At 66.8% G+C, this 26,515-nt stretch overlaps 9 protein-coding genes across 9 annotated transcripts; 6 read left to right on the top strand and 3 right to left on the bottom strand.

Annotated features, from left to right (window-relative positions):
- Positions 1 to 5: 5 nt before the first annotated feature.
- On the bottom strand, positions 6 to 1,695 carry EMIHUDRAFT_434178 (hypothetical protein). The gene is made up of 3 exons (XM_005784404.1): positions 685 to 1,695; positions 94 to 578; positions 6 to 34 (listed from the first exon to the last, which is right to left on the bottom strand). The coding sequence occupies exons 1-2, from the start codon at positions 1,669 to 1,671 to the stop codon at positions 201 to 203; spliced, it is 1,365 nt and encodes a 454-aa protein (XP_005784461.1). The 5' UTR covers positions 1,672 to 1,695; the 3' UTR covers positions 6 to 34; positions 94 to 200.
- Positions 1,696 to 1,905: 210 nt separating this feature from the next.
- EMIHUDRAFT_449481 (hypothetical protein) lies at positions 1,906 to 4,077 on the top strand (the record flags this gene model as incomplete). The annotated part of the gene is made up of 5 exons (XM_005784403.1): positions 1,906 to 2,283; positions 2,894 to 3,015; positions 3,097 to 3,250; positions 3,430 to 3,471; positions 3,683 to 4,077. 5 exons carry the CDS (start codon positions 1,906 to 1,908, stop codon positions 3,860 to 3,862), a joined length of 876 nt encoding a protein of 291 aa, XP_005784460.1. The 3' UTR covers positions 3,863 to 4,077.
- Positions 4,078 to 4,203: 126 nt separating this feature from the next.
- EMIHUDRAFT_202569 (hypothetical protein) lies at positions 4,204 to 4,956 on the top strand (the record flags this gene model as incomplete). The annotated part of the gene is made up of 1 exon (XM_005784402.1): positions 4,204 to 4,956. The coding sequence occupies one exon, from the start codon at positions 4,204 to 4,206 to the stop codon at positions 4,954 to 4,956; it is 753 nt and encodes a 250-aa protein (XP_005784459.1).
- Positions 4,957 to 5,584: 628 nt separating this feature from the next.
- Positions 5,585 to 6,375, bottom strand: EMIHUDRAFT_202568 (hypothetical protein; the record flags this gene model as incomplete). The annotated part of the gene is made up of 2 exons (XM_005784401.1): positions 5,585 to 5,668; positions 5,731 to 6,375. The coding sequence occupies 2 exons, from the start codon at positions 6,373 to 6,375 to the stop codon at positions 5,585 to 5,587; spliced, it is 729 nt and encodes a 242-aa protein (XP_005784458.1).
- A 2,083-nt stretch (positions 6,376 to 8,458) lies between these two features.
- Positions 8,459 to 12,792, top strand: EMIHUDRAFT_462692 (Hypothetical protein; the record flags this gene model as incomplete). Its single annotated transcript, XM_005784400.1, has 6 exons — positions 8,459 to 8,599; positions 8,701 to 8,982; positions 9,404 to 10,024; positions 10,141 to 10,206; positions 10,472 to 10,531; positions 10,577 to 12,792. The coding sequence occupies 6 exons, from the start codon at positions 8,459 to 8,461 to the stop codon at positions 12,542 to 12,544; spliced, it is 3,138 nt and encodes a 1,045-aa protein (XP_005784457.1). The 3' UTR covers positions 12,545 to 12,792.
- Positions 12,793 to 13,978: 1,186 nt separating this feature from the next.
- On the top strand, positions 13,979 to 16,607 carry EMIHUDRAFT_202565 (hypothetical protein; the record flags this gene model as incomplete). The annotated part of the gene is made up of 4 exons (XM_005784399.1): positions 13,979 to 14,009; positions 15,368 to 15,954; positions 16,030 to 16,099; positions 16,288 to 16,607. The coding sequence occupies 4 exons, from the start codon at positions 13,979 to 13,981 to the stop codon at positions 16,605 to 16,607; spliced, it is 1,008 nt and encodes a 335-aa protein (XP_005784456.1).
- A 1,078-nt stretch (positions 16,608 to 17,685) lies between these two features.
- EMIHUDRAFT_202564 (hypothetical protein) lies at positions 17,686 to 20,575 on the top strand (the record flags this gene model as incomplete). The annotated part of the gene is made up of 7 exons (XM_005784398.1): positions 17,686 to 17,705; positions 17,857 to 17,994; positions 18,062 to 18,682; positions 18,755 to 18,931; positions 19,256 to 19,351; positions 20,163 to 20,295; positions 20,525 to 20,575. The coding sequence occupies 7 exons, from the start codon at positions 17,686 to 17,688 to the stop codon at positions 20,573 to 20,575; spliced, it is 1,236 nt and encodes a 411-aa protein (XP_005784455.1).
- Positions 20,576 to 22,566: 1,991 nt separating this feature from the next.
- EMIHUDRAFT_352559 (hypothetical protein) lies at positions 22,567 to 23,208 on the top strand (the record flags this gene model as incomplete). The annotated part of the gene is made up of 2 exons (XM_005784397.1): positions 22,567 to 22,621; positions 22,751 to 23,208. Coding segments are annotated over 2 exons (513 nt in total), but the record flags the coding sequence as incomplete, so codon positions are not given.
- A 256-nt stretch (positions 23,209 to 23,464) lies between these two features.
- Positions 23,465 to 24,442, bottom strand: EMIHUDRAFT_449480 (hypothetical protein). The gene is made up of 4 exons (XM_005784396.1): positions 24,265 to 24,442; positions 23,919 to 24,180; positions 23,709 to 23,787; positions 23,465 to 23,630 (listed from the first exon to the last, which is right to left on the bottom strand). Exons 1-4 carry the CDS (start codon positions 24,383 to 24,385, stop codon positions 23,583 to 23,585), a joined length of 510 nt encoding a protein of 169 aa, XP_005784453.1. The 5' UTR covers positions 24,386 to 24,442; the 3' UTR covers positions 23,465 to 23,582.
- Positions 24,443 to 26,515: the final 2,073 nt, after the last annotated feature.

Raw genomic sequence — 26,515 nt, 5'->3', positions numbered from 1 at the left:
CGGGGCGCTCGCTCAACACGGCATACAGAGAGAGAGAGAGAGAACACAACCCCCTCTCTCTTTTCTCCCAGTAAGCTACGTACACAGAGAGCCTTAAATGGCGATATTAACACTTGAACCCCATTATCCCGCTGACTCCGACGCATCTTGGAGCGGCCCGCCCGTCTCCGGTGGCGGCCCGCCCCCGCCCTGCCCCCGCCTCACGCCTCCACGAGAGATAGGGCGGCGAAGACCGGCACCATCAGCGCGGGGAAGATGGCGGACGGCATGCCGCCCGCGTAGAGGCCGAGCCAGAGCAGCTGCTGCAGCCCGAAGATCGACTTTTTGGGCAGGTCGAGCGGCGCGCCCGCCTGCGGCAGCGGCTGCAGCCGCTCCTCGAAGAGAGCGACCAGCTGGTCGGTGGTGCGCGGCTCTGCGCGCAGCTGGACGCAGTACGAGGCGAGCTTGCGGAGCTGGCGCGTGTAGATGAGGGCGGACATCTCGTTGTAGTCGAGGGAGTGAAAGACGAGCGCATCGTGCTTCTCGTACTTGTCCAGATTCTTGATGAACTGGAGCGGCATCTCGGACCAGTGGCAGACCTGGCAGCCGGCGAGGCGGGGGAGGCTGGCGGGCGGTGCGGGGGGGTAGCGACGTGCCGGGTTGAGGCTGCAGGCGAGATGTGGTTTTGCATGGTGCGATTCGCACCGAGTTGAGGTGATGGACGATGTGGTAGCCATCGTTGAAGGTGAGCATGTTGAAGGGCGCCTTGACGAGGTTGACGGTGAGGCCGTAGTTGTCCGCCGGGTCGGCCGGGTTGATGAACTGGTGCTGCCCGAAGTTGCCCGCCATCAGCGCCACGGGGCCGAGCACGGAAGAAAAGCCGAGCGAGATCCAAAACGCAGCGGGGTGGTAGGCGTGGAGGGCGTGGAAGGCGGCGAAGTAGGCGCCGGTCGAGCCGAGCGCGAAGCCGGCGAGCCCGAACCGCCGCTTCACCACCGCGTAGTACGGCAGGTATAGAAAGGTGTGCAGCGCAAAGTTGGCAATGTAGTGCAGCAGCGCGAGCGGGGAGTCGCGGCGGTACGAGTTTGTGCCGGAGAGGTCCCAGGAGAAGAGGTTGTTGGAGGCGTGGTGCATCACCACGTGGTGCAGGTAGTACATCCCCGCCGGCATCCCCCAAAAGTTGGCCAGCACCAGCTGCGGGAGCGCGTTGAGCAGCGCGGCGCCAGGCATGCGCGGAGAGATGAGCGTGCGATGCGCGGCAAAGTGCATCCCGAGGATGAAGCGCTGGCCGAGGATTGCCCACGTCACCACCACGTGCACCACAAACAGCCCGACCGCGCGCGCCGAGAGGCCGCCGTCGCGCGGCAGCAGCGTGAGCTGCAGCGTGAGCGAAAAGGCGAGCCAGAGGCCGCACTGGATAAAGTTGAGGAGGAGGGGCAGGTCGCGCGGGTCGTGGAGCAGGCGGTGCGCCAGCGCGCGCTCCACGCCGCGCGGCAGCCTCACGATCGCCTCCGCGCGCCGGCCGTACAGGTCGCACAGCGCCAGCTCCACCGCTCGCCGGTGGTGCGGCTTGGCGGCGGCAAGGAGCTCCCGCGCGTGCTCGGCGGGGTCCGGGTCGAGCAGGCCCATGCCCGGCTCAGCACCATACGAGGAGAGGTCAGGGAAGAGAAGGTGGCGCACGGTGCGGAGCATTGGGTGGTGCCGCTCCTGTCGGCGATAAGGAGGGAAGGTGCGGGGGCGCTGTTTCTTTCTTTTTACGCGACGAACGGCGTCCGAGCATGCTGCCGCAATTTCTTCTGCAGATCTCTGTGTGTGTGGCCCGGCCTCAGCTGCCCGGCCTCTCCCGCCATGCCGCCTCCGCCCGTGCAGCCGCGCGAGCCGCCCGCCGCCCCCTCCTCGGCGGCGGGCCCTCCGTCGCCCGAGTTCATGTGGTGCCAGCGTTCGGACCGGGTCTACGTCACCATCAAGGTGGCCGACTGCGTCCGGGCGGCTGTGCACGTCAACGATGGCGAGCTCAGCTTCAGCGGCCACGGCCACGGCGCGCGCGGCACGCGCGACTACGCGCTCTCGCTGCGGCTGGCCGGCGCGGTCGTTCCCTCCCGCTGCTGCTGGTTCGTGTGCGGCCCGTCGGTGCGCGTGCGTCTCGAGAAGGAGGCGGCGGGACCATACTGGGACAGCCTGATGGTTGGCGTCAAGCCGCCGCAGTGCAAGATCGACTGGCAGTCCTGGATCGACGAGGACGAGGAGTGCGAGGTGTCCGCGGCGCCGAGCGGCTTCGAGGCGAACGACCTCCAGATGCAGATGGTCGGCCAGTCGATTGAGTTTTACCGCGACGAGAGCCGGCTGACCTCGTCCGAGGAGGCGCGGCGGACCGCAGCCGCGCCCCGCGCCCGTCCCGCCTCTCACGCACCGCCCTCTCGCCGCGCCCCGCTCGCCTCCGGCGGTGCCCAGCGCCCCGCCCCGTCCCTCCGCCGCAGGAGGGAGAGGAGGAGGACTCTGTGATGATGGACCACGGCGCTCGGCTCTCTCGATCTCCGCTGCGAAGCGAGCAGCTGCGAAGACATGCCAGCTGTGAACAGGCCTCAACTCGGTCGACGCTCTCTCCGTCAAGTTCCGCGCGCTCGAGGTCTGCACCCCTCTCCAGATCCCCAACTCGACAGCTTTTCTTTCTCTCTCTCCGTCTCGTGCCGCGCACTCGAGGCCGACAGTGCGCCCCCTGCACGCGGCCCTCTCCCCTCCCTCGCCCGCAGGTGGAGAAGGCGGCGCGGACTCGCTCCAAAGCGGAGCGGCGCCAGCGGCGGGAAGCCACCCGCGACGCTCTCGCCGCCGCCGACGAGCGCTCGAGGGACGCCCAAGCACGGCCGGCTCATGACTGAGTCTTCCTGACAGTGAACGATTGTGAATCATCCCACAGGACCTCAAGTACGGCCGGCCCGCCCGGGAGCTGAGCGAGGAGGAGGAGGGGCTGGTCGCCGGCGCCGGCACGTTGCGGCAGCGCCTCAAGGAGCAGAAGCGCGCCGAGCGGCTGTACTGGCTGTCGAGGCGCAGCCGCGCAGCAGCAGCGCCCGAGGACGCGAGAGCGGCGCCCCCTCACGCACGGCGCTGCCGCGCTGGTAGGGCGCACCACCAGATGAGGCCGCAGGAGAAGGACACGGCCAAGGCGCGCGCGGCGGCGAACCGCGCGGCGCAGGACGAGCTGGCCCGCCACGTGTCAAGGCTGAAGCAGGTTGGCGTCGACGCGCTCGTCGGCGACGAGAGCCGCAGGCGGAGTGTGAGACTCCGCACGGCGAGGGGGGAGCGGCGTGCCATCGCCACTGCTTGGACTGATGTAGGCGGACGAGGCACGCGATCCGCGCCGCCGCCCTCGAGGCGCCGCCCCCTTCCGAGCGGAGGAGGGTGCTTTTCCGTCGAGGGACGTCTCCACCACTGCCGCTGCTGCCGCCCCTGTAGGCTGCGTACACTGAGGTCGGGTACAAGGACGCGGCGCCGATTGTGGCGCACGAGCTCGCGGCCGCGGCTGCGCGCGAGGCGATGGGAGAGCCGCCGCCGCAGCCCATCGAGGCGGCGGCCGAGGCGGCGGCCGAGGCGGCGGCCGAGGCGGCGGGGCTGAGGCACGCGGGCATTCGACCGGAGGAGCGGCTGGAAGGAGGCGCCGCCGTTGCCCCGGCGTCTCGGAGGAGCGCCGCGGCGAGCTGCTCTGTAGGCTGAGGACGACGAGATTGCCCTCGAGGAGAATGAGGAGCGGAGCGAGGAGCTGCGGCTCGAGGAGAACACCGAGCTCGCGGAGGGGCAGGCGGAGGGAGTCGACGAGTCGGAGGACTCGCTGCAGCTCGAGGAGAACATGGAGGGGCTCGAGGGAGGCCCGCCGGCTGTGTTAGTCTGAATGGGAGAGAGAACGCGGCGCGCGGCCCGCCGCGCACGCGTTTCAGCACATACGTGTTGGATCCTATTCACACAATCGGTGTGGCGCGCCGCGGCCCGCGGCCGCGCGTTGCTGTCCGGCACCAACTTGATTCGTAGATGCGCGTCTCCCCCTCCGCCCTATGTGCCGCCACCCCCCTCCAATCCGTAATTCCGTAAAATCGCGTGAAAAGCGCCCTAATCGAGCTGGAGAGCGGCCCCCAGCCGCGTTGGAGCGTGCCCCAGCTAGCAGGAGGCGTTAGACGTACTTGTCGGCGTGAACAAGGCCATCGGCGACGTCCGTTCCCTTGGACACGTCGACACATGGCACCGACGCAGCTCAGCATTGTGCTGGAGCGCCTGCTCAACGAACTCGGGGAAGCCGACTTCAGTACGCTCGAGGCCATGCTCAAGCACGATACAGGCGCATTGCTCGACGCGATCCGAAGCACCACTGCAGCCGCAGAGGCTGGTGCGGCGGCTTATGCCAGCTCGGCCACGAGCAATGTTGTTGTGTGCCCAAGCAGCACTGCTACCGCTGGCGTAATCTCTGGTCAGCACAACGGCAGCATCTCCCGCACTCTCGTCAGCACAGACGCGCAAACCACACTAAAGGGATCGGACATCCATGCAGCCGCGAGTAGTGCGAGCGCTGAGGTGCTGCTCCGGCAGGAGTTGGAAGAGAAGTTGCGGTCACAGACCAAGGAGCTCGCTTCTGAGCAGCGCTCTGCGAGCGCTGTGAAGAAGGCGCTCGCGTCGGCGCGGGCTGAGCTTGCTGCGGCACAAGAGCTTAGGCGTTCCGACCGCGACAACCTGAGGACAGCGCAGCAGGCTACTAAACGCGACATCAAAGCGGCCGAGCGGATGGCTGACGAGGCAAAAAACGCAGCTCGAGCTGAGTGTGAGTGGCGTATCGGCGAGATGCGGGCCAAGATGCAGGCCGAGCTGCGCGAGCAGCTCGACGCGCTGCAGATTTCGATGGAGGCAGAGGCGAGGCGCGCTGATGCCGCAAAGGCGGAGAGGTCAAGGCTGTACGACAAGATGGAGGGGATTATATGCGCACGCGAGAGAGGTTGATAGTCGCACTCGCAGAGGCGCAGCGCAAGCGCGAATATAGTGAGTGTTAAGAGATATGCGTAGCGTTACAGTCGCACGGTCGTCGCCCTCCCACTGTGTGCGCCGCCCGCGCGGACCCCGGAGAGCTGCTGCGCGTGCACAGACACTCAGACAGCGTTGCGCGAGCATTGGAGAGGCCAGCCTCCGGCTTCTCAGCGTGTCGCGAGTGCTGTGTCTCTGCCTGCCTTGCAGCTGGGTGCGGCGGGGGAGTCTCTAGTGGTTTTTTGTTACACGATTTACGGACTTACGGATTTACGGATCCATCCCCCTCCCTCCCCGTCCCGCGGTCCGGCCGTGAGACGCGCATCTACGAATCAAGTTGGTACCGGTGTGGCGCGTTGTCAAGGAACGGCGTTGTTTTGGGGCGTGTTTTGAGAAAATTTAACAAAGTAACAAATACCCACAAAAGGAGTCGAGACGGCGGGACGCGACGCCGCGTGCGCCGGCCTGAACTGCGCTCTATCCTCCGGCGCGACCGCGGCGAACGGAATACCCGCCGCCGCTGACGGTCGACGCCTTCATGTGCTGTGCGCAGGGGCCGGTTGCACTCGGTGTCGCGCGAGACGCTAACCTTTGAGTAGGTCCTCCTCTACCCCGCGACGGCGACCGGCTCGTACCGCTGCTCGCCCAGCGCGAGCGGCTCCGCGAGCACCTCGAGTGGCACGCCGAGCGCCTACGGGGAAGGCGCAGGGAAGGTTCGCGGACGGGTCGTTGACACAGCACGCCGGCCGGCACCCGCGCCTCTGCAAAGACCGAGTCGGGGGCGCCCTCCTCCGACGCCTCCTCCAGCTGCCGGAAGGCCTGCACTAGGTACTCGCTGCTCAGCGCGCCCGACGGCAGCACCGCCTTTGCGCCGAGCACGAGGGTCGGGATTCCGCTCACGCCCAACCTGCGCAGCATCTGCTGCGCTTCATTGATCTCGGCGACGCCCTCCTCGCTCGCAAGGAAGGCCTCCGCCGCCGCTGGATCCACGCCCGCCGTCTCCTGCGCCACCTGCACGAGCATCCTCCGGTCGTTCAGCTTCTGGCCGAGCTCAAAGTGCCGGTGGTTGAGCGCGCTGTACAGGGCCTCCGCCGCCGTGACGCCCTTGCGCTTGGTCACCCACTGCACGAGGCGGTGCGACGCGAGCGTGCTGGAGGCGACGCGGTCGAGGTCGAAATGCTCGATGCCGACCTCGCGGCCGCGCTCCTTGAGGCCGTGACGCCGCTTTTGCGCCGCAAAGCCCGCCGCGCCGCTCCACTTCCGCAGCAGCCGCTCTCGGTTCGTCTCCTGAAAGTCCTCGCTCGTGTCGTAGTCTGGCTCGAGGAAGAAGGGAACGCGGAGCACGCTGAACTGCACCGGCTTGCCCGACCGCATCGGCCGCTCGCGCACCTCCTGCATCGCATTCTGCAGGTGGCGCTTGCCGATGTACCCGTTGGGTCACATCGTGTCGGAAATTAGCTCGACGGTGATCCTCGGCAGTGCGCTGCTGCTGGCGCTGGCGGCTCCACGGGCACGGGCGCAACCCAGACCCGTCGCCGCCGCTCGCAGCCTCGCCTTCTCCGCCACCCTCAGCCTCGCCGCCGCGAGCATGGGGCCGAGATTTCTTTTTCGGTGGTTCTCTAAGGCTTTTCCCTTTTCGTTGTATATGCTCTGGCTGACAGGGTTTGCGATGAGGAGCGACCCGATCACCACTAACCGCGGAAGCGCTTTCAAGAACTCTGCGACTGTTTCGAAGGTAGTGCGCCAGAAAGAAAGAATTTAAACAAGAGAACTCTCTCTCACAGCACACAGGCTCGACACAGGTGCGAACTGGCGCGTGCTAGTACTATGAAAGAAAGAAAGATAAGATGAGCGAGAGCTGGATGTGCGGTTGCTGACTGCACTCCAAGTGCTCCAAGTGCGAAAGCAGGGATAGGGGAGGAGGACAGGGTCCACACCTGCACGAGCAGGATTTTGGAAGGACGATCCGGGGGACAGGTGGGCTCTCCTGCTCCTGACAAGGGACACGACAGGCTCGCAGCGCGGTGCACGGTGGAATCCCAACTCCACTGGCGGTCTCATCTCAGTCTGGCGACCTTCCTCCGGCTTCTCACCGGCAGTCTCTCACTACCACGGGCACACTGACACAGGGGTGGCAGGGGCGGCGGCATGAGTCTCCCACATACTATGCGGGCCTGAGGGAGGGTGTAGAGGATGTAGAGTGTAGAGCGCTGTAGAGCTGTAGAGGTGTAGAGCGCTGTAGAGCTGTAGAGCTCTACATCCGGCGCGTGACGATGTGAGTCGCCTGTAGAGCGATGTTGTCCATCAGAGCTCCAGTAAGCTCGGAGACACCCCATTAGCGCGGCTCGACCTCTTTGAGTCACTGCCTTCCCGGCGGTTTGGCTGTAGAGCCTCTACAACAAACTCTACAGCAAAATCGCGCTCAGCCCTGACTATCCCTGACACACAGGGAGTCACTCTGACGGCACACAACACCCTATGACTGCGTCATGACCAGCCTGCCATGTGTCGCCGGTGCCGCATTCGTCGCTGTGCTTCTTTAGCAGGCGGTGGACTGTCGGCTGCGAGGACGGTCGCATTTGCGCGAGGCGAGGCGAGCATTCAGACGCGTTGCATGCGCCATGACTCGCGCCAGCGCGTGCGGGAGCTCCTGGCTGAGCGTTGAGTCCAGGCGAGTTGCGCTGGCCACTATCGCTACGCCGAGCCGAGCTGACGCGCCGAGGCGCCGGCCAGTCGCAGCCGTGAGGCATGCCACAGCAGCAGAGGCACCTGCCACCCATTGGGCGGGCAGACAGAAGGCCAGGGCAGCACTGGCAAGTGCAACGCGCCTCATGTCGGAGAGCGACCGTGCCTCGTTCGCCGCTTATGATGTAGAGTTTGTTGTAGAGATTTCACGTTGTAGAGCGCCTCTACATCGCTCTACAGGCGACTCACATCGTCACGCGGCGGATGTAGAGCTCTACAGCTCTACAGCGCTCTCCAGCGCTCTACATCTCTACAGACAGCTCTACAGCGCTCTACACTCTACATCCTCTACACCCTCCCTCAGATGCGGGCCTCACTTGAGGTGCGGCCTGCGCGTGTCCTCGCCCTGTTGGGAAAATTTGAGGGGGGAGGGGAAGGGGCTGTGTGTCTGTGCATGCATGTGTGTGTGTGTGTGTGCGTGTGTGCGTGTGCGTGTGCGTGTGCGAGCCGCCGCCCTGAACGCCACGAGCGCGCCGCGAGCGCCGTAGCGCCGGCGAGCGCCGTCGGCAGCGCGCGACCGCCACCCAGAAGTGGAGGTACATCAGGAGCCGCAGCCGGCCTGCTCTATCAGCCCCGCAGCCGCGGTGGCGCGACCGGACCGCGGTTCGCGCCAGCGAAAAGAAAACTTCAAAATTCTTTGCGACCGGCTTTTAGAAAATTGTTTTCGAGGCTCGAATCCAGAATTCTTTTCGAACTGGGCGCCGCTAGGGCACCTTGCGCCGGCGCCCGGTCGAGCATGCCGCGATCGAAGCTGGCCACGCTCGGCAAAGCACAGGCGGCACTGAGCCGTCGCGGACGCGAGACCTTCTCCTTCCGCTTCGACGTCGAGATTGGTAACGTCGCAGGCCTCGAGGCGCTCGAGGGCTCCGCAGTCGCAGTGCAGGCCAGCGGCGCCAGCCTGCACGCGCGCTCTCGCGTGCACCCAGGGCGGCCACCGCCCCGCGGCAGAGCTGATCCGTTCCGGTCCGACCCTCGCAGTTAGCGCGCGCCACCAAAGTGGTGACCACCCGCGCGCTTCCCGTCGGCGGCGGCGGCGTGGTCGCCTTTGGGCAGAGCCTCTCGACGGTGGCGACGCTCTATGCGTCCAAGAAGCTGTCTCGCTCCTTCTCGGAGAAGAACTTTCGCCTCTCGCTCGTCGTCGCCGCGGGCGGAGCCAAAAAGAAGGAGCTCGCCCACGCCGACGTCAACCTCGCCGGCCTCGCGACGCGGGGCGGCCCGCCGGCAAGAACAGAGCAGCTTGTGCGGCTCGGGTCCAAGGCGGTGCCCGCGGCGACGTGTGAGATGGTGGTGGTGGCGACCCAGCTGGCGCAGCTCGACGACGACGAGATCTCGATCACCTCGGCGATGCCTGGCTGCTCCTCCGCCGCCTCGAGCGCCTCGAGCCGGACGTGGGGCAGAGGCGCCGACTCGGAGCAGGCGCACCCCTCTAGCAGCGGTGGCGACTGCAGTAGTGGCACGCGCCGTCCTCGGTCGCTGCGCCTCTCCCGCTCGCCCTCTCGCTCGCCCTCCCGCTCCGCTCACGCCGCCCGCGCCTCTCGCCCCTCCCGCAGGACCTGCGCGGCTTCGAGGCGCCTCGCCGTCACTCCTCCCTCTCCTCGCCTCGCCGTCACTCCTCCCTCTCCTCTCTCTTCCGGGATCTCGCACCAGCCTCCTCCCCAGGCTTGTCGGACCCTTGGTGTAGGAGCTCGCCCTCGCACCGCGCGGCATCGGTGCGGCTGCAGACGACGAGTCGGCCGGCGACGAGAGCGAGCGGCTCGGCCAGATGCGCTCGATGCGCTCGGCGATGGTGTCTCGCCAGCTGAAGCGCGCGGGCGGGAGCGAGGCCGAGGTGCGAGAGGGGAGGCTGGCACAGCTTCGGGCAGCGAAGGCGGAGCGGGAGCGGCGGCGTGCGCTCGGGCTCGACCCGTTCGTCGGTGGGGAGGAGGAGCCGGCGGCCGGCGGGGGCGCTGCCAAGGCTCCGCCGCCGCCGCCGTCGCGCGTCGCAAACCCGTTTGGGGAGGAGGAGGAGGAGGAGGAGGAGGAGTACGAGCGGCCGTTTGGGCTCTCGAGCCGGCTGTCGGAGGAGGAGACGCACGAGGGCGGCTGGATCGACACGCCGCCAAAGCCGAGCGGTGGCGGGCCGGCGGCCACGCGAAGCACGTTTGACGCGAAGCCAGAGGAGGAGGAGGAGGAGGAGGAGGAGGAGGCGCCTGCGCCGTCGGCCGAAGTGTCGCAGGCGCCGTTCCAGCGTGCCGTGGCGGCGGAGACAGACGGCGCCGCGCGACACTTCCAGGCGGAGGAGGGGGAGGGCTGCAGCCCGGAGGTGCGTCCCTTTCGGAGAGACGGCTCCGCCCCTCGATCAGATGCACGCACCTCGTCCGGCTGGACCGGCGCCGGTGGTGGCACCGGTGAGGCGTCCCCGCCTCTCGCTCCCCGCAGGTTGCCACCTCGGGGTACAGCTCGTCCTCGTCCGCCCCGTGCGACGCCTCGTGGTCTCGCGACACGGTCGGCTCGCTGCGTGCCCGACTCGACCTCGCGCTGCTGCGGCAGCAGGCGCCCTGCCCTGCCTCGAGCACGTCGCTGCCTCGAGCGAGACTCGAGCAACCTCGCTCCCGCGCACTCCTCGCTCCCACACCCCTCTCACCCACCCTCTCTCCCACCCGCCCCTCCTCCCAGTCACTCTGTCCCCCACCCCCGCTCCCTCGCCCCTCCCCTCCCACCCCTCGCCCCTCCCCTCACCCCTCCCCTCGCCCCTCCCCTCGCCTGTCAGACGGCCGAGGACGAGCTGCACACGGCAAGGAGCGGCCAGGCCGAGGCAGAGGCGCAGCTCGTCCGGCTGTGAAGAGCGTCTCTTCACATCTCCAGCTGTGAACAGGCCGAGGCAGAGGCGCAGCTCGTCCAGCTGCGCGACGAGGCGAAGCAGACTGCGGACGGCTACACGGCGGCGGAGGCGGCGGCGGAGGAGGCGCGCGCGCGAGCGAGCGAGCTCGAGCTGCTGCTCGGCGAGGGCGGCGCCCCCGAGGCGATGGAGCTGGCTGCGCTGCGCGCGTCGCTGCGCGAGGCGCAGGCCGAGGTTGCGAGGCTGTCCAGGGAGAGGGAGCAGCTGGGCGCCGAAAAGGCGGCGGCGGAGGCGGCGGCGGCGGCGGCGGCCGCGGAAGCAGCAGAGGAGGTCGCCGCGCTCCGAGTGTTTGGGGAGGAGCAGCAGGAGCTCGCACGGCGGGCGGCGGCGGAGAACGGCGTCGCCGCCTCTCTCGGCCGCGCCAAGGGCGAGAAGACGCCGCGCGAGCGGATGGCTGAGGCGGAGGCGGACGCCACCGCCGCCTCGCTCCGGGCCGACAAGGCTGAGGCGGCGGCCGCAGCAGCAGTCGCGGCGGCTGCAGCAGCGGCCGCGGCGCAGGCGGTGGCCGAGGCGGCCGCGGCCGAGTCGAGCTCGCGCGCGGACGCCGCCGAGCGGAGGCAAGCCGATGTGGAGGCGGAGTCGGCCGCCGCCGCCGCCACCGCGGCGGCGGCGGGGACGGCGGCAGGGACGGCGGCGGCGGCGGCGGCGGCGGCGGCGGCGGCGGCCGAGTCGCGAGCCTCTGCGGCCGAGAAGGAGAAGGAGGAGGCGGAGAGGCGGCTGAGCGCTCTGGCGGAGGCGGTGCAGCGCGCTGTTCGAGGTGGGGAGAGCGAGTCGGACGGCGGGGAGGGCGGCGGCGGGGAGGGAGCAGTCGAGCTGCGGGACGGCGAGCTGACTGAGCTTGTCAGCCGGCTGGAGGCGCTGTCGGCTGCGGCGGTCGTGGGCGCCGCCGACGTCCGCCACTGGCAGGCGGAGGCGGAGCGTGCGCAGGCGGAGGCGGAGCGTGCGCAGGCGGAGGCGGAGCGTGCGCAGGCGGAGGCGGAGGAGCAACGGGAGCGAGCCGCGACGGCCGAGGCGGCAGCTGACTCCGCAGCGGCCGGGGCCGCGGCCGGGGCGGCGGCTGGGGCGGCGGCCGAGGCGGCGGCCGCCGAGGCGGCTGCGGCGAAGGAGGCGGCCGAGGTGGCTGCAGCGGAAGCGGCGGAGGCGGCGGAGGCGGCCCTGGAGGAGGCGGCCGCAGAGGCGGCGGAGGAGCGGCGAAGGGCGGAGGCGGCGGAGGCGGCGCTGGAGGAGGCGGAGGCTGCGCTGGTGGCGGCGCAGGCGGCGCAGGCGGCGCAGGCGGCGCAGGCGGCGCAGGCGGCGCAGGCGGCGCAGGCGGAGGAAGCAGCACAGGCGAGGCAACCGGCGGCGCAGCCGGCAGAGGCTTCGCGGGAGGAGGCGGCTGCAGAGGCTGCTGCGAGCGGGGAGGAGACGCTTTCCCCTCCGCGCGGGGTCCGTGGTCTCTCCGACCTCGCGGCGCGGCTCGAGCAGGCGGGCGGGCTCGACGACGCGTCCAACTCCGAGGGGGAGGAGGGCGCGTCGGAGGGGGGCGACACGGCGGACGAGGAGGAGTCCGCGGACGGGGAGGAGGGCGGGCGGGGGGGCGGCGCTGCTGGGGCGGGGCGCAGCGGGGCGGACTTCCTCACAAAGGCCACCGACGATTTGTGGGCGGCTGCCGTCATCAGCCGCGCCGCTCGCAACTGGCTGATTGGGTTCCGCCGCCGGCTGGCCGAGGCGCTGGTGATGGCCAAGCTGCGGATTGCGGAGCTCGAGTTCGAGGCGGACGAGGCGCGAGGAAAGTCGCGTCGGCTCGCGGCGCAGCTCGAGGCTGCGAGCAGCGCCGGCGGCGCCGAGGCGCTGCAGCGGACCAACCAGCTCGAGGCGGCGTTGGCCGAGGCGGAGGCGGACAACGCGAAGCTGCGGCGCGATCGGCTGGCGATGCTGACCAACGGAAAGGCGAGGAGCGGCTGAGCCTTGTTTCGCATCGTTCGGGAGGCAGTGGCGTATTTTGTCCAGACGCGCCCGTGCTGTGTGGGCCCCGGGCCGGGGTGTCGCGGGATTCTCTCTTCACTTCTCTCTTCTCACGGCTCGTGACGACGCACCGGGTGCAGCACACCACGCCAAGCCGAGCGACCATGTGCGCGCGCGCTGTGCACACCGCACTCATCATTCTCATCTTGTGTAACACTTCTCGCATGCGAAATTGAATGTTGAAAACGAGGCTCTCGAGTGTGTGGTGTGTCGCGCTGTGAGACACGTTGTTTTTGTCCACACTGGTGTTGCTGTTGGGGGGGGGGTGTAAGGGGTACGGCTTTAGTAGTCTAAGTTCTGAGCCTCGTCCCTCGAGGCTGAGCGGGTCTAAGTGTGCCGCGGCACGCTGGGGTGCTTACGCGGTCTAAGATCAGCGAGAGCCTCTTACACGGGCTAAGTCTGCCGTGGCACGGCCTGGCTCCCACCGAGCACCGTGATCAACGACGGCGCTGCCTCCCTCAAATTTTCTTCGCCTGCGGCGGGCGCCTACTAATCCGAATCGATCCTTCTCATGCTCACAGCAATCGTCGCCTCAGCATCCTCCTCTTCCGATTCTCGTTGCTGCTTCTTGAGCGCAATCTTCGCGACGTCTAGCCAAAAACAAACGAATGTCAGAGAAGCCTGTGCATGCGCTGGTCCTCTTTGAACGATCCGCGCGTGAGGTAGCATAGGGCCTTGTTGGCAGCAGCCAGCTTGTTGAGCTGCTTCGTTGCGATGAGCTGATTGGGATCGCAGAAGTGCATGCCAAGCACCATCGTCCGCACTGCCATTGGCATGCCGCGCCCGCCGCTTCGCCGCAGCCGCCTTGAGACACGCATAGCGGCAGCACATGGTACGGTGCGCGTATTGAGCAGGAATTGCGCGCCGCAAGTAGCGCACTGGCCCTGGGAGAAAGCGATATGGCGTCGTGCGCGGCATACGTTGGTCGGGACGCGTCCAGGTATTTTTCGGGTAAACCTGGACTTTTGCAGTACCCGGTTTTACCCGGAGTTGGCCTGGTGTCGTTTAAGTTCATGACCCCCAGGGTGCGAGAGGAAACATACATCAGCCTAACGCATAATCCCACATTATAGGACATTAGGGACTGCCATATTCTCTCAACGGAGTGGAGACAACGCCCCGTGCCCGTCGCGACGATCCTCGTAGTCTTGAGCACTTGAGCACTTGATAGGAAAAAAAAACTCTGACATTTTACGAACTCCTTGGCGACGCGCGCCGCGTCGCCAAGGCTCAGCGACCTCGGTCGTACAATCGGCCGGCTGCGCGGGTTTTCGGCGAGTTTCCCGCGCACCGGCCACGACGGACCAACCAGACCAAAAATCGCGACGCTCGCGCGCAAAAATCAGCACGGAATCAACGCTCACGACGCTCTCGATGATCTCGATGATTCGAGGATTTGAGGATGGTGAGGGGTGAGGGACCACGAAGCGCCGCCCGCGCGCCCATTACCCCCCAATCAACCCACGCTGTCCCTCAATCGCCACCCGCCAGATGTACTGCCCTCGCCCACCCAATACTCTCACCCTCCTAACCCGGACAGTCCAGGTACAGGAAAAGCGGGGAGCGGGGCCCGATCCAAGGAGCACCCCGTCGGCCCGGGAGGGCTGTGAATTTCGGCGCGGGCGGAAGGCTGCCTGCAGACGCTCAGCCCCTGGCTGAGCTGCCGAATCCTCCCGGCTAATCCCCTGACCTGCCGCCTGAAACGGGACAACATTACACCACCTCACACACACTCCCCCCTCAGGGCTAAGCAGTGCGCAAGTCCACCCGAACTCTAGGCGAGGCGTCGACCACTCCTTCGGAATGCTCTGTCAGTGGCTGCACTAGACGCCCAGTGATGGCGCGCGGCGCGGGCGGATGACTGGAAGAGAAAATGCGGAGATGCTAGCTCGCAGGTAGATGTGCTCAGCCAAGGGTCGGGGATGAGGGGAATGTGTCAGTGTGAGGGGTGCACCAACCGCAGAGCGTTGTGTTTTGCCTTTGAAAACTGAACAGTTTTTTCTTTTGAGCACTTGATAGGGTCGATTCCGCATAGTACGGGACCCCTCGATCGTCTCGCCCTCCCTCACTGGTGTGTTCATTGGGGGGGTCATAACAAACACGGTACAGGATCGAGGTGCACGCTGCTGAGGGACCCCAGAGGGTACGAGCAGTAGTCTCGCAAGTGTTGACTGTTGTCACGCCGCCCCGCGGCTGTGTCTCCGCCCTGCACGCGCCACGGGACAGGCGGGGCGTCGGGGGCCGCCGGCCGCAAATTTTTTTTCGGGTGGAATTTTCAGCTAAGACCTAAGTGCCTCGCCGTCCTCGCACGCAGGAGTCGCTTAGGCGGCTCCCGTGGTGTACCTGTGTTAGTGCCAGTGCGCGCCAGTCCCGCGCCTAGTGTCGTGCGAGGGGGGAGTTAAAATTCTTTTGGTGTACCTGTCGTTAGTGCTAGTGCGCCAGTCCCGTGCACCAGTCCCGTGGACCCGTGCCCAGTGTCATGCAGAGAGCGTCGTAAAATTCTCGCGCGAAAGCAAGAGTCGAACTAACCCCACCCCGCTCGTGGTATCGTAAAATTCTCGCGGCGCAAGCAAGAGTCGAACTGTAGAGCCACGTGAAGCAGTGCTGAGATGGCGCGCGCACATGACATTCCGCCGCTGAGCCTTTACGAGGCCTTCCGAGCTCGCCGCCAGCGTCGCCGCCGCCGCCGCCGCATCCAGTCTGCACGTAAGGGTTCCGCGGCGCTTGAGGTGTCTCTCGACGAGAACGGCAGGATACGCGTAGGCAGCACCACCGGCGGCGCCTCGCCGCGAGACGTCGCGCCGGACTACTCGACACGAGTCTGGCGGTCCGTGCTTCCCGCCGCTGCGATCCCGCGCCTCGCCGAGGATTGCGCCTCCGCGTACCTCAAAGTCAAGACGACGACGCGTAATCGCGGCATCGAGTACGAGACGAACGCAACCTACTGGATCGGAGCCTCATGCGCGCCGAGGACTGCGCTCGAGGCGGTGGCGCTCGACATCTTCCGGCACCACTCGCGCGGTGTGCGGTTCGACGCCTCCTCGTCTGGCGCCGAGTGGTGGACGCAGGTCGTCGATGAGGAGCTCGACATCCCCTTCCACTGGGACAGAGACTACGAGCTGCAGAAGGAGGAGGGCGTCTGCCTGCATCCGCACGTCGCCTCCGTCACCTACCTCACCGGCCTCGGCGGAGCTCCCACGCTCGTGCTGCCCGTCGCCTCGCCCGTGCTCGCTGCCGATCTGCCGGCAGCCTGTGCAGGGAGGGTCCGATCAGCCTCGGCTTGCCACCCGGCCGCGGGATTCCACCTCTCGTTCGACGGGCGGCTGCTGCACGGCGCCCCGGCGGCGCTCGTCGACACCGCCGCCGCCGCCGCTTCGCCTGCCGCCGCCGCCTCGCCTGCCGGGGGGCCGGTCGGCGGCGGGAAGAGCGGCGGCCGGCTGGAGGGGAAGCGGGTGACGCTCCTGGTCAACGTGTGGCTCAACTGGAAGCCTGGCGGTGTGCTGCTAGACTCGCCTCTCGCAGACCCCCGCGCCCCTCTGCCTCCGCACCTCTCTCGAGGCGCCTCTCTCGCCTCTGAAGCGCCTCCCTCACCCCGCGGCCGCGCCTCGGCCGGCAGGCGCCTAGACACTTCCTAGACACTTCCTAGACACTTCCTAGACACTTCCTGGTGCCTCGGCCGGCAGGCGCCGACCCGCTGCACGAGGAGGTTGCGCGCACTCTCTCCGCGGCGAGCGTGCCGCTGTCGTGGCGGCATCCGTGCGAGCCGAGCGCGCGGCGGCTGGGGAAGAGGGCGAGAGGGGACGGGAGGACGCCGAGCGAGGGGGGCGAGGGCGGTGCGCACGAGTGGACGCTGCGGGGCTACGGGAGGGATGCGGAGAGCGAGGGGGCGGGCATGGCCCTCACCCTCCCGGTCTCGGAGCACTGGACGCGCGGCGAGGCGGGCGGGCTGGTGTCGTTTAGCTGGGGAGGAGGGGTTAAGGCGGTGCTAGCGAGTCGAGTATGACCTTGACATGACTCGATGATCTTGAGTCCTCGAGCTTGAGTCATGAGTGTTGAGACTGTCCCTTCTGTCCTGCAAGGCGAGAAATTTTGCACATGACACATGACCACATGATACGGCTTTAGAACATGTGCATGTACATGTCATGTTGTAGCCGCATAGCGTGATGCTTTTTAGTTTTTTGTGTATGTAATGTCCGCACAGAGTTCTCGCCAATTTGCGGCGAGATTGTTAGGGGAAGGCAGGTGGGGGAAGGCAGGTGAAGCCGGTGTGGGGAGTGCGACGGAGTGGGCGGTGTGGCTAGGGTGTGGCGCGGTCAAGGCCTCGTCCCAAGCGCCGGCGCCGCCGCGCGCGGGCCGCGCTTGGCAAGAGCCGGGTCTCGCGCGGGTCTCGTGCGGTCGTGTCGTGGCACGTGGCTCGTGTGCGTGTTGTGGCACGTGGCTCGTGTGCGTCGTGGCACGTGGGAGAGCCGCGGGCCGTGTGTCACCCGCAACAAAGTTTCAAAGAGTCAAGCACGAGAAACATTATATTGATGTGTTGCTGAATCGGCCAAGAAAAATAAGCGGCTCGGCAGGCCCATTCGCGAGTGTCTCCGCGGCTGTATGAGGTTTTGTTCTTTCCACTGTGGTGTGCGACCGCCTGTCCCGAGAGATTCACTTTGTGAAAATCTTTTCCCTTTCCTTCAGCAGTCACAGTTGGACCAGTCGGGGGATGGTTACGACAGCAGCAATGACAGCAGCAACGACAGCAGCAACGACAGCTGGTGACAGCTGGTGACAGCTGGTGACAGCTGGTGACAGCTGGTGACAGCTGGTGACAGGTAGGTGTCACTGTCGCTGTCGTTTGCTGTCATGACAGCTCCCAGCTGTCGTGACAGCGGCTAAATCTCATTTTGTTTGTTAGGTCGTGTGACAGCGGCTAACCGTCATGACGTGAACTTTCCATAGTCTCTCCGGCCTCAAATTCTTTTCCCTGTGTTAGTGCCAGTGCGCGCCAGTCCCGTGCCCCGTGTTGTGCGAGGGAGTTTGGTTGTAAAATTCTTTTCCCTTTGAGCATCAGCCTGGCCGGTAGGGACGTGCGCATGGATGGAGACGCAGTCACGTGCGGCGTCAAGGACAGCGCGCGAGTACATCAGCCTCGCCCTATCATTCTCCGCCTCGGTCGCCCTGATCGCCATCTGCTCTGTCGGGTGCGTCCGATGAGTCGAGCGCCAGCGAGCATGGTAGCTCACACGCCCCGGCTCTCGTCGTAGGTTCTGCCCCGACGTCCCGGCCCTTGTGCCGGTTGCCTTGAGCTTTGGCGCAATGGTTCTGTGCAATGGCGTGCTACGCTTTGTGCTACGGCTCGACCGAGTGACGCAGTCAGCGATGGAGGAGAGCCCCCCCATCAGGTCTCTTGGCTCTCTCGCGACCCAATGCTCACAGCGCAATGCCCCAAAACACAAGTTCCCCTCACAGGCTTGCACGCTGTCTCGGCCTGCTGCTGACTCTCCCTCTCGCCATTGCACTCGCCGCCCTCACGTGGCCGAACATCTGCGTGTCGCTGGCGTGCGACAGTGACGCCATGGGTGACTTTGCCTCCGGCGAAGACCTGGGTGATGGCGACGGCGGCTCCGGATCGGGGTGCGACCGCGGCCTCTTCGTGAGCAGCCTCGTCGCCTCGGTCTTCTACTTTGCCTTGCTGGCGGTCGTGATGGGGGCGACGTTAATGGTGAGGCTCGTCGGTTCATCGAATGGCCAAGCCCTCCCGACTGCCAAGGCTCGTGTTGTTCCGGAGCCAATCTTCGCGCTGCGGATGCCGGAGATGGCAGTGGAGGTCGAGGAGAAGCTTCCCAGCTCGCGCCCAACCCGAGGCAAGGTGGTGGAGGTCGAGACTTACGACGTAAATTCGCGGCGGATCTCGCACCGGGACGCTGTGGTGGAGAGGCCGGGCGGCGGCTCTGGCAGGCTGAGCGCCGCCTCGGGCCGAATGAGCGCCGCAGCGGGCCGCGCCTCGGGCTGGGACGACGAGATTGTTTCCAATTCCACGGAGGACTCGGACGGGGATGAGATGGCCCCGCCCGAGAGACCTGTGGGGATGTCAGCGGCGGCGGCGGCGGCGGCGGGGCAACGGCCCTTGGCCATCTCGCGCCGCGACATGATCCTCTCGAGGGAGGGTCCGCGCACGTCTGTCGCCGCGGCCACGCCGCGGCAACTGATGCAGAGGCGCAGCGAGGCACAGCCCCGCGCCACACCGCCACCGGCGCCTTCTGCAACGTTGCTGCAGGACGATATCGTCTCCAACAGTACGGAGTCGGAGAGCGACGAGCCGGAGAACACATCGCCCCGGTATTCGCACCAAGAGGAGCTCATTCAGAGGGAGAGCGACGATACGGCGCCATCTCCGCGATCGCAATCTCCACGCTTCTCGCACCGCGAGGAGCTCGTGCCGAGACCATCTCCGAGATTACAATCTCCAAGATCGCAATCTCCACGCACCTCGTACCGCGAGGAGCTCATAAAGAGACCACGAGGCACAGCGGCGGCGGCGGCAGCAGCAGCAGCGCCGGCGCCAGCGCCGGCTCCTCCCCCCCCCGGCGTCGCCGATAACACCCCTTTCCACGGCTCGAGCGCGAAGGCAAGGGCCGCCGCTTGGGACGTACATGTCGCCAGGGCCTCCCAGGGCTCGCAGGCGCCACAGGCGAGCAGAGGGTGGTCGCTCCAACGCGAGGAGAGCGTCCTCTCCAACGCGACTGAGTCAGACGACGGGTGAGCGGGAACATACACGCGACGAGAGACACTGTGCAATCTGTCGTATGTATTTGCGCGTGCAGGAGGAGATTTTTAGCAATACCAATTTTTTGTCGCCAATGTTTTTTTTTGTCGCGTGCATCTCTGTGCACAAACGATTTATTTCTTACTTGACAGCTTTAGACGCTTACGAAGGGCGGGGCGGCGCCGTGGTTACGCGGCATCGTGGCATTTCGCGGGTCGGGATGGCGCCTCCCAGACTCACCCAGACTGCGATGGGCACATATCCAACTTCGAGCCCGGCAGGCGGCTTCACGAGATCTCTATTTTTTTAGCTAGCCTTCGATGTTAGAAAAAAAAACAGGGCCCACAGACATCCCGCACACCCGCCGCTCCCGCGCGCGCCCCAGCGAGCCGCGGAGGAGTTTTTTCAGCCCACACACCCGACAATCGGCCGAGCCCGAGTTTGCAGGCTCCTCCCCACGCGAGCCGTTCAAAGTGGAGAGAGCCCGGAGAAGAAACAAATCTCACTCAGCGCGCCCGCACCGCGCAACATTGCCTCCTCTTCTCTTCCACTTCTCCCAAATTGTGCCACTCCATGATCGCCGCTTTTCCCCCTTCTGCGCAGCGTGCGCAGCCTGTCGTGTCTGTGATCCGACCATGCAGCCACCGCCTTTCGTCGCTGCCTTCTCCTCGCCAAACACGTGCGCTGCTCCGCGCCCGATCGATTGGCCACCTTTCCCCTCCTTGCCGCGCGCTGCTGCCGTCGCCGCGGCTGCCTGCCGTTTGCCCAGCTCCCTCCCAACGTGCCCTGGCGTCGACCGCGCAGGATAAAGGAGCAGCAGCAGGCCTTCCAGGCGCTCAAGAAGATCTCGGGCAACACGCACACCGCCAAGGGCGGCCCCTCCAACATGGCTGTACTCATCGTGTGTGGGTTCATCGGCCCGCTGGTCACTGCTAAGGTGCGGGTCCTCCTTCCCTCGCCTCCCGCCCTGTCCCGTCCCGACGCGCCCCTCGCCTGATCTGGCGGTCGCAAGGGCAAAGAGGGCGCACTGCCGCTAGCCTCCCGAACCGATCCCTCCCCCTCCCATTCCCCCACCCACCCCACTCTTACTCCCATCCACCCTTCCCGCACCCACTTACCGCCTTGCTTCCTCACCCCTCCCCTCGGCACACCCCGCACGACTGCAGGGGATTCTCAACATGTGGTACGGCACCAACAAGTACCCCGCCCCCGAGTAAGACAGCGGCAGCAGCCCCGCGCGCCCTTGCAGTCGCCGGCTGGCTGCAGGGAGGCGCCTCCCCAGCCGCTTGCTTCTGCCGGCGCGTGGTCCGGCACGCGGGCGATGCCCCTCGCCCGGAGGTCAGAGGGTGAGCGGGCGTATCTGACGGATTCACACACTTGGCCGCGTCTTGTGATCAACTTGTGTTGATCTTGTGAGTGTCGCAGCTGTGCTTGTTTTGTCTGTGTCTGTGGGAAGACGCGGGATCCAGGTTGTGTTTAGATTAGAGAGAGAGAGAGAGAGAGAGAGGGAGGTGATAGAGAAGGCGTAAAATTCTCCTCTGCGCCGCTCTCACGCAGTGTCTATGCCGCGCTCTCGCTCGCCGCGGCGCCGGTCAGACCACGACCGCCGCCGTGATCGTCGCGACCGCAGCGACAGCCGCGACCGCCGCCGCGGTCGCAGCGACAGCCGCGACCGCCGCCGTGACCGCAGCGACAGCCGCGACAGGAAGCGGCGGCGGAGCCGAAGCCAGAGCAGTGGCCGCGACCGGCGGCGGCGGAGCCGTAGCCGTAGCCGGAGCGCGAGCCGCGAGCGCGACGGGGCGGGCGCCCGTGAGGAGCCTCCCAAGCCGGCTGCCGCCGCCGTCGACCCAAAAGAGGCGCGCCGGCGACGGCTAGAGGCACTCAAGGCGTCTGGTGCACTGAGCGCCGCGCCTGCCGCCGCGCCAGCCGCCGCGCCGGCACCGGCCGCCGCGCCAGCGACGGCGAGCCTCTTTGCGTCGGCGGAGGAGCTGCGTAGGCAGGAGGCCGCTTCGGAGGAGCAGAGGGCGGAGGAGCGGAGACAGAGGCTGGCGGCCGGCGGCGGCGGCGCTGCCCTGCGAGCCGCGTCTCTTGACGGGTCGATCTGTGAACAGGCTTCGGCAGATGGCGGTCGAGCTCGAGCAGGAGAAGCTCAAGGAGGTCCTCGGGTCCGCCGCCGGAGAGGCGAGCCGCAACCTCGGCACATCTCGGCTGATCTCGGTCTGGTCGGGGCACTCTCGGCTGATCTCAGTCAGACCTCGGTGTGACCTCGGTCGGATCTCGGACAATCTCCGTGCGCTCGTCAGGCGAGCAAGGTTTTTGCCGGGGGGGCGGCCGCTTCGGCTGCGGCGACGGCGGAGGAGGAGGAGGAGGATCCGCTCGACGCCTTCATGAGGACGCAGGTGGAGGCGAAGGCGAAGGAGGAGGAGGAGGCTGCGGCGCGGCACCAGACGGCGTGGCAGGCGCAGTTCGGGCACAAGGACGTGGAGGTGTCGGACAAGGTGGAGGAGGAGAAGAACATGAACCTGCACTGCTACGTCTGCAAGCAGTGGGGGCACACCAAGCGGGACTGCCCGAACAAGCGCTGCAACTACTGCGGCAAGCTGGAGCCGGGAGGAGCCGGGAGGAGCCGAGCCTGCTTCACACTGCGGCGGCCATGTCCACGGCCCGAGCAGAGCCAGGGCTCGCCTCCCCTCGAGCCTCCTGTGCCCCTCCTCTCCAGGCAAGCCTGGCCACATCAAGGAGGACTGCCCGAAGCTCAACGAGAAGATCGAGAAGCAGTTCGACGAGGACAAGGCTCGCAAGCGCGCAAAGCAGTACGCAAAGAAGAAGGAGAAGAGGGCGGCCGAGTGGGAGGAGAAGCTGCGCCAAAAGTCGGGCGTGGACGGCTTCGCGGTGCTGTACGAGATCCTCGGCCTCCCTCCCCGCAAGCTCGCGACCAAGGAGCAGATCCGGCGGCAGTACCGCCTGATGTCCCTCCGGCGCGCTCCAGCGCCAGGGGCGCGGGCGGTGCGGGGAGTGCGCTACTTGACGGGTGCCTGTGTGTGTGGGCAGGTACCACCCGGACAAGGTCCCCGACGAGGAGGTGGAGGAGGCCAAGGAGAAGTTCATGGCCATCCAGACGGCGCGCGAGCTTCTTTGGGAGGGGTCGTCCCAGCCCTCCCCCAGCCCTGCCCCCAGCCCTGCCCCGCACCTGCCCCGGACCTCAGGCGTACGAGCTGCTCTGCGAGGGGATGGAGAACGGGGGGTCCGAGATGAAGGGCGCAGTCTTCTCGGGAGGCGACCTCCGCACCGCTGCCACCCCGCCCGCCACGGGCTACGCCACCCTCCTCACACCTCCCTCCTCACACCTCCCTCCTCACACCTCCCTCCTCGCCCCTCCCCGCTGTGGACAGGCGACCTGCAGTACGCCGGCCCGCCGGCCGCCGCCGCACCACCGCCACCCGCCGCCGAGGGAGAAGCTTCAACTTCCTCCGCCGCCACCGCCCCGCCCGCCGCCGCGTCCGCTGCCCCGCCCGCCGCCGAGCCGGCCGCAGCGGAGGCCGCAGCGGCGGAAGGCGCAGCGGAGGGCGCAGCGGCGGGGGCGGAGGCGGGCGGCGCAGGTGGTGGCGCGGTGCGTGCGGACGAGCCTCTCTTGCGGCCGGAGGAGCTGGCTCTGCTGCTTTGCGACGCGGCGCTGCAGCGCAAGCTGGCGGAGGTCGCGTCGCAGCCCGAGGCAGTGCTCGCCTTTCGGGAGGACGCCGTCCTGCTCGGCGTCCTCCTCTCCCTCGCCGAGCAGGGCTCTCCGGCCGGAGGAGGAGGAGGGGGCGGGGCGGCAGGGGGCACCCCGCAGCAGGTGGAAGTGGCGGACTGACAGCCGACAAGACACGCGCGGGGGCTGTGCGGGCTCAGATGCGCTTGGCTGGGCGCGTGCTTTGCATGGTCGGAGAACAGCACGTGGATATGCGCGAGCAGTGTCTCTCCGTCTCTCTCTCACCCGCCCCCCGGGCACCCCGCGCCGGATCGCCTCGATAACGCTCGTTGTATTCCCAAATCCCATGCCATGCAGGTCTTGCAGCAAAGTGGCAGCATGGCTGTATTCACGCAAAGAGTAGAGTGAGAGATCTATGTGCATGACATGTAGTCTGAGGTGGAAAAACGAGTACGTACACTCGCGTCTGACGAGGCGAGCGAGAGGTGAGAGAAGACGCGCGCGCGGTGTAACGTCTGAGCCGCGCGCCGCGGCCGTCACGCGACTCGCGCCTGGTGGTGGTGCGCTGTCCAACTGATGTACACCTACCAGGCGTGCAGATTGCGTGTTAGCTCTCTCGTCCAGCGCGCCTCTCTCTCTCAGCGGGGGTGATGCGCGCGCACCTGCCAACAGAGGGTGACGAGCGAGGTGGTGGCAGGCCGGACTGGCGTCGGGACGAGGCGGAAAGCGAGCAGGTTGTACCTGCCCACACACCGTCAAGGGGAGGAGACGCCAGTCACACCTCGGGACGGCGGAGGGCGAGCCGGCCGGCGAATCTCGTGTTGCAGCGGATGCATCTCTCTCGGATGTCTCTGGTGCATCTCGGGTCGCACGGCAGCCAGACGCGCAACTCGTTGAGGAGGACCGCCGGCATCGTGTCTCGCAAGGCAACCAGCACCTCGGGCAGCTGCTCTCCGCCGATCCTCAGCCGACAGCCGATGGAGAAGGAGTTGCCGACCGTGCCGAGCAGCGCGATGTCTGCCGCCGTCTTGGAGCACACCGCACGCGCCGTCGTGCCGGGCCACCGGGCGTCGAGCACAGCGTACACGCGAGGGTACACGAGCCCTGAAAAGAAGGCGCCGAGGGCGGCGGCGCCTGCAGCTCGCCTCACATCCATGCTGCTGAGCTCCAGGGCTGGCTGCGCAGTCGCTTCCGCGGCCGTGGCAGCGCCAGCCGTGCCTGGCCTTCGCCGCTCGATCGTCTGGGCGATGGCGTCGCCGCACGCGCCGAGCGTTCCGCCGATGAACCCGTGCAGAAGCTGCGGCCGCCTGCGAAGTGAGCGGTCAAGCCACCGGCGCATTGGCTGTCTCACACACACCTATGCCCGCGCGGACCACCGGCGCATTGGCTGTCTCACACACACCTATGCCTGCGCGGACACCAGGGAGGCTGTGCGGTCGGTCCCAGACGGTTTTTTCTTCAGAGCTGCTTCGCCCCGCGGCGCGGGTCCGGGTTCGACCTGGGCGAGCAGTGCGCAGCGCTCTCCTTCGGCAACCCCTTCCCTCTCCGAAATCCCAACAACTCGGAGGAGCGCAGGGCGTGCGTCAAGGAGTTTGCTGAGCTGCTGCGGGCTAGCCCTGCGTTCGCGGCACGCATCCGGCGGGAGCTCGCGGGCCGCTCTCTCGCATGCTGCTGCTCCTCGTGCTCGGACCCGTCGAGGCGGCGCCTCTGCCACGGCCACGTCCTCTTCTACGTGGCCAACTGCTCGGACGACGACTTCGACGCCTTCCTCGAGCCCGGGCCGGACGGCGACGACGATCCCGTGGTGAACGCCACCGCCCTCCACGCCTGCCTCCTTCAGCACGAGGCGCAGGCCTCCGCGCTCGACGACCACTGGCAGCGCTGCTGCGGCGTGTCTGCGGAGGACGGCGCCGTGCAGCTGGCCGACGCCCTCGCCGGAGAGATGCCTGGCAGCGCGGAGGCCTTCGCCAAGGAGGACGAGCGCTACTTCGGCCCGCCGACACGCGACGCCATCGCCTTCGCTGGGGGCGTCCGCGCGCAACTACGGAGCTCGTGGCCCAAGGAGACGCTTCCCGATAACGAGGCGCGCATGCTGCAGTGGGAGGTGACTGACGAGTCGGACGCCACTGGGCGGCGCGAGCGGAAGGCGCGCTTCCAGGCGAACGGAGAGGCCGACCTGACCGCGCCGCCCCGCCAAGGCAAAGGCGTGAAGCCGCCGAGGCTGGTTGTACGCCGCAATGCCGCCGGCCGCGAATACGTCGCGAGCGTGCGCGACGCGAGCTGGCCGCAGCAGTGGCCGGCGGCGCCATGGGGGCGGAGCGGGCGGGCGCGGACTGCTGGACACACAGCACATTGGCCTTTATACGTTTTTCTCGCCCAGTACTATCTATATTCTTTTCCCGTATTCTTTCCGTATTCTTGTCCCAAACAGGGTATAATATGCCAAGAATACAGCTCCAAATCGGGCCTATATTCTCAAATATTCTTTATATTCCCGCCCGCTGAGCGCTGAAAATCGCTGAAAATCGCTTCGAAAAAGAATATAGAATCGGAAGAATAACGTATAAAGCAATAAAGGCCAAACAGCACACAGCTCACAGGCAGGACAGCTCACGAGGTGGCACTGAAGCTTCCATCCCGGCCGTGGTTCGAATCCACATGAGCCGATGGGTGAAAGGGAAGACCCGCCCGAGGTCTGATGCTCACCCATTGAGGAAGTGAGGAACTGCTCAGCCCACCCTGATCCTGCTGAACAAGCAAGCTCCTCTTGTAGCTCGATCGGTCACACCGCCATCGCCGTCGACGTCTCCCTGTGAGATGATGGAGAGGGGGGGACGACACCTCTCGATCTACCCTCAGGGGTCCCTCAGCGGCGTGCACCTCGATGCTGTACCGTGTTTGTTAAGACCCCCCCGGATGAGCACACCAGCGAGGGAGGGCGGGACGGTCGAGGGGTCCCGTACCATGCGGAATCGACCCTATCCAGTGCTCAAGTGCTCACGAGGTGGCACTATGTAGTGGGGTTCTCAGGGACTGACACCGGAGAAGAAGGTGGAGCGCAGGGACGGGGACACAGAACTCACGAACTGATATCCCACCCCGCGCCAGGGGCGGTGGCGCGCGCGAGCGCCGGGGTACTTTGGACCCGCAGTCTGGCAGGCGCCAGCGCAGGCCACAGACCCGCCGGCAGAGCCTTGAGCCGCATCCGCGATCCGCGCCGGCTCTCAGACGGTGCTGACCGCGCCCTCGGAGTGGACCATCGAGTACTCGATGGCTGTCCAGGAGAAGCGGTGCAGCTGCGGCATATTGTCGCAGTGCGGCTCGACAGTGCGGCATATTGTCGCAGTGCGACTTGCGGCACTCCTGCTGCAGCGCGCGCGCGCGGTGGTGAGGAGAGTGCGAGCCCTTGAGCTGCTGGGTCAGTCCATCGCCGGCGCATGCGCCGGCCTTGAGGTGTCCCGACAGCAGC

The sequence above is a fragment of the Emiliania huxleyi genome (genome assembly GCF_000372725.1).
Source record: "Emiliania huxleyi CCMP1516 chromosome Unknown EMIHUscaffold_17, whole genome shotgun sequence".
In the NCBI taxonomy this organism is placed as follows: Eukaryota; Haptophyta; order Isochrysidales; family Noelaerhabdaceae; genus Emiliania; species Emiliania huxleyi.
The sequence above is the reverse complement of the archived record's forward strand: the minus strand, read 5'-3'. Positions and strand labels throughout refer to the sequence as shown.

Bases quoted from the DNA above. Each gene is read 5' to 3' on its own strand.
- EMIHUDRAFT_434178 (XM_005784404.1), bottom strand. From the start codon at position 1,671: ATGCTCCGCACCGTGCGCCACCTTCTCTTCCCTGACCTCTCCTCGTAT. The intron at 579-684 runs GTGCGAATCGCA...GCCGGCTGCCAG, and splicing joins TCGTCCATCACCTCAACTCG to GTCTGCCACTGGTCCGAGAT.
- EMIHUDRAFT_449480 (XM_005784396.1), bottom strand. From the start codon at position 24,385: ATGCGCCGGTGGCTTGACCGCTCACTTCGCAGGCGGCCGCAGCTTCTG. The intron at 24,181-24,264 runs GCACGGCTGGCG...GGCGAGCTGCAG, and splicing joins GATCGAGCGGCGAAGGCCAG to GCGCCGCCGCCCTCGGCGCC. The intron at 23,788-23,918 runs GTGCGACCCGAG...GTGTGTGGGCAG, and splicing joins GAGTTGCGCGTCTGGCTGCC to GTACAACCTGCTCGCTTTCC.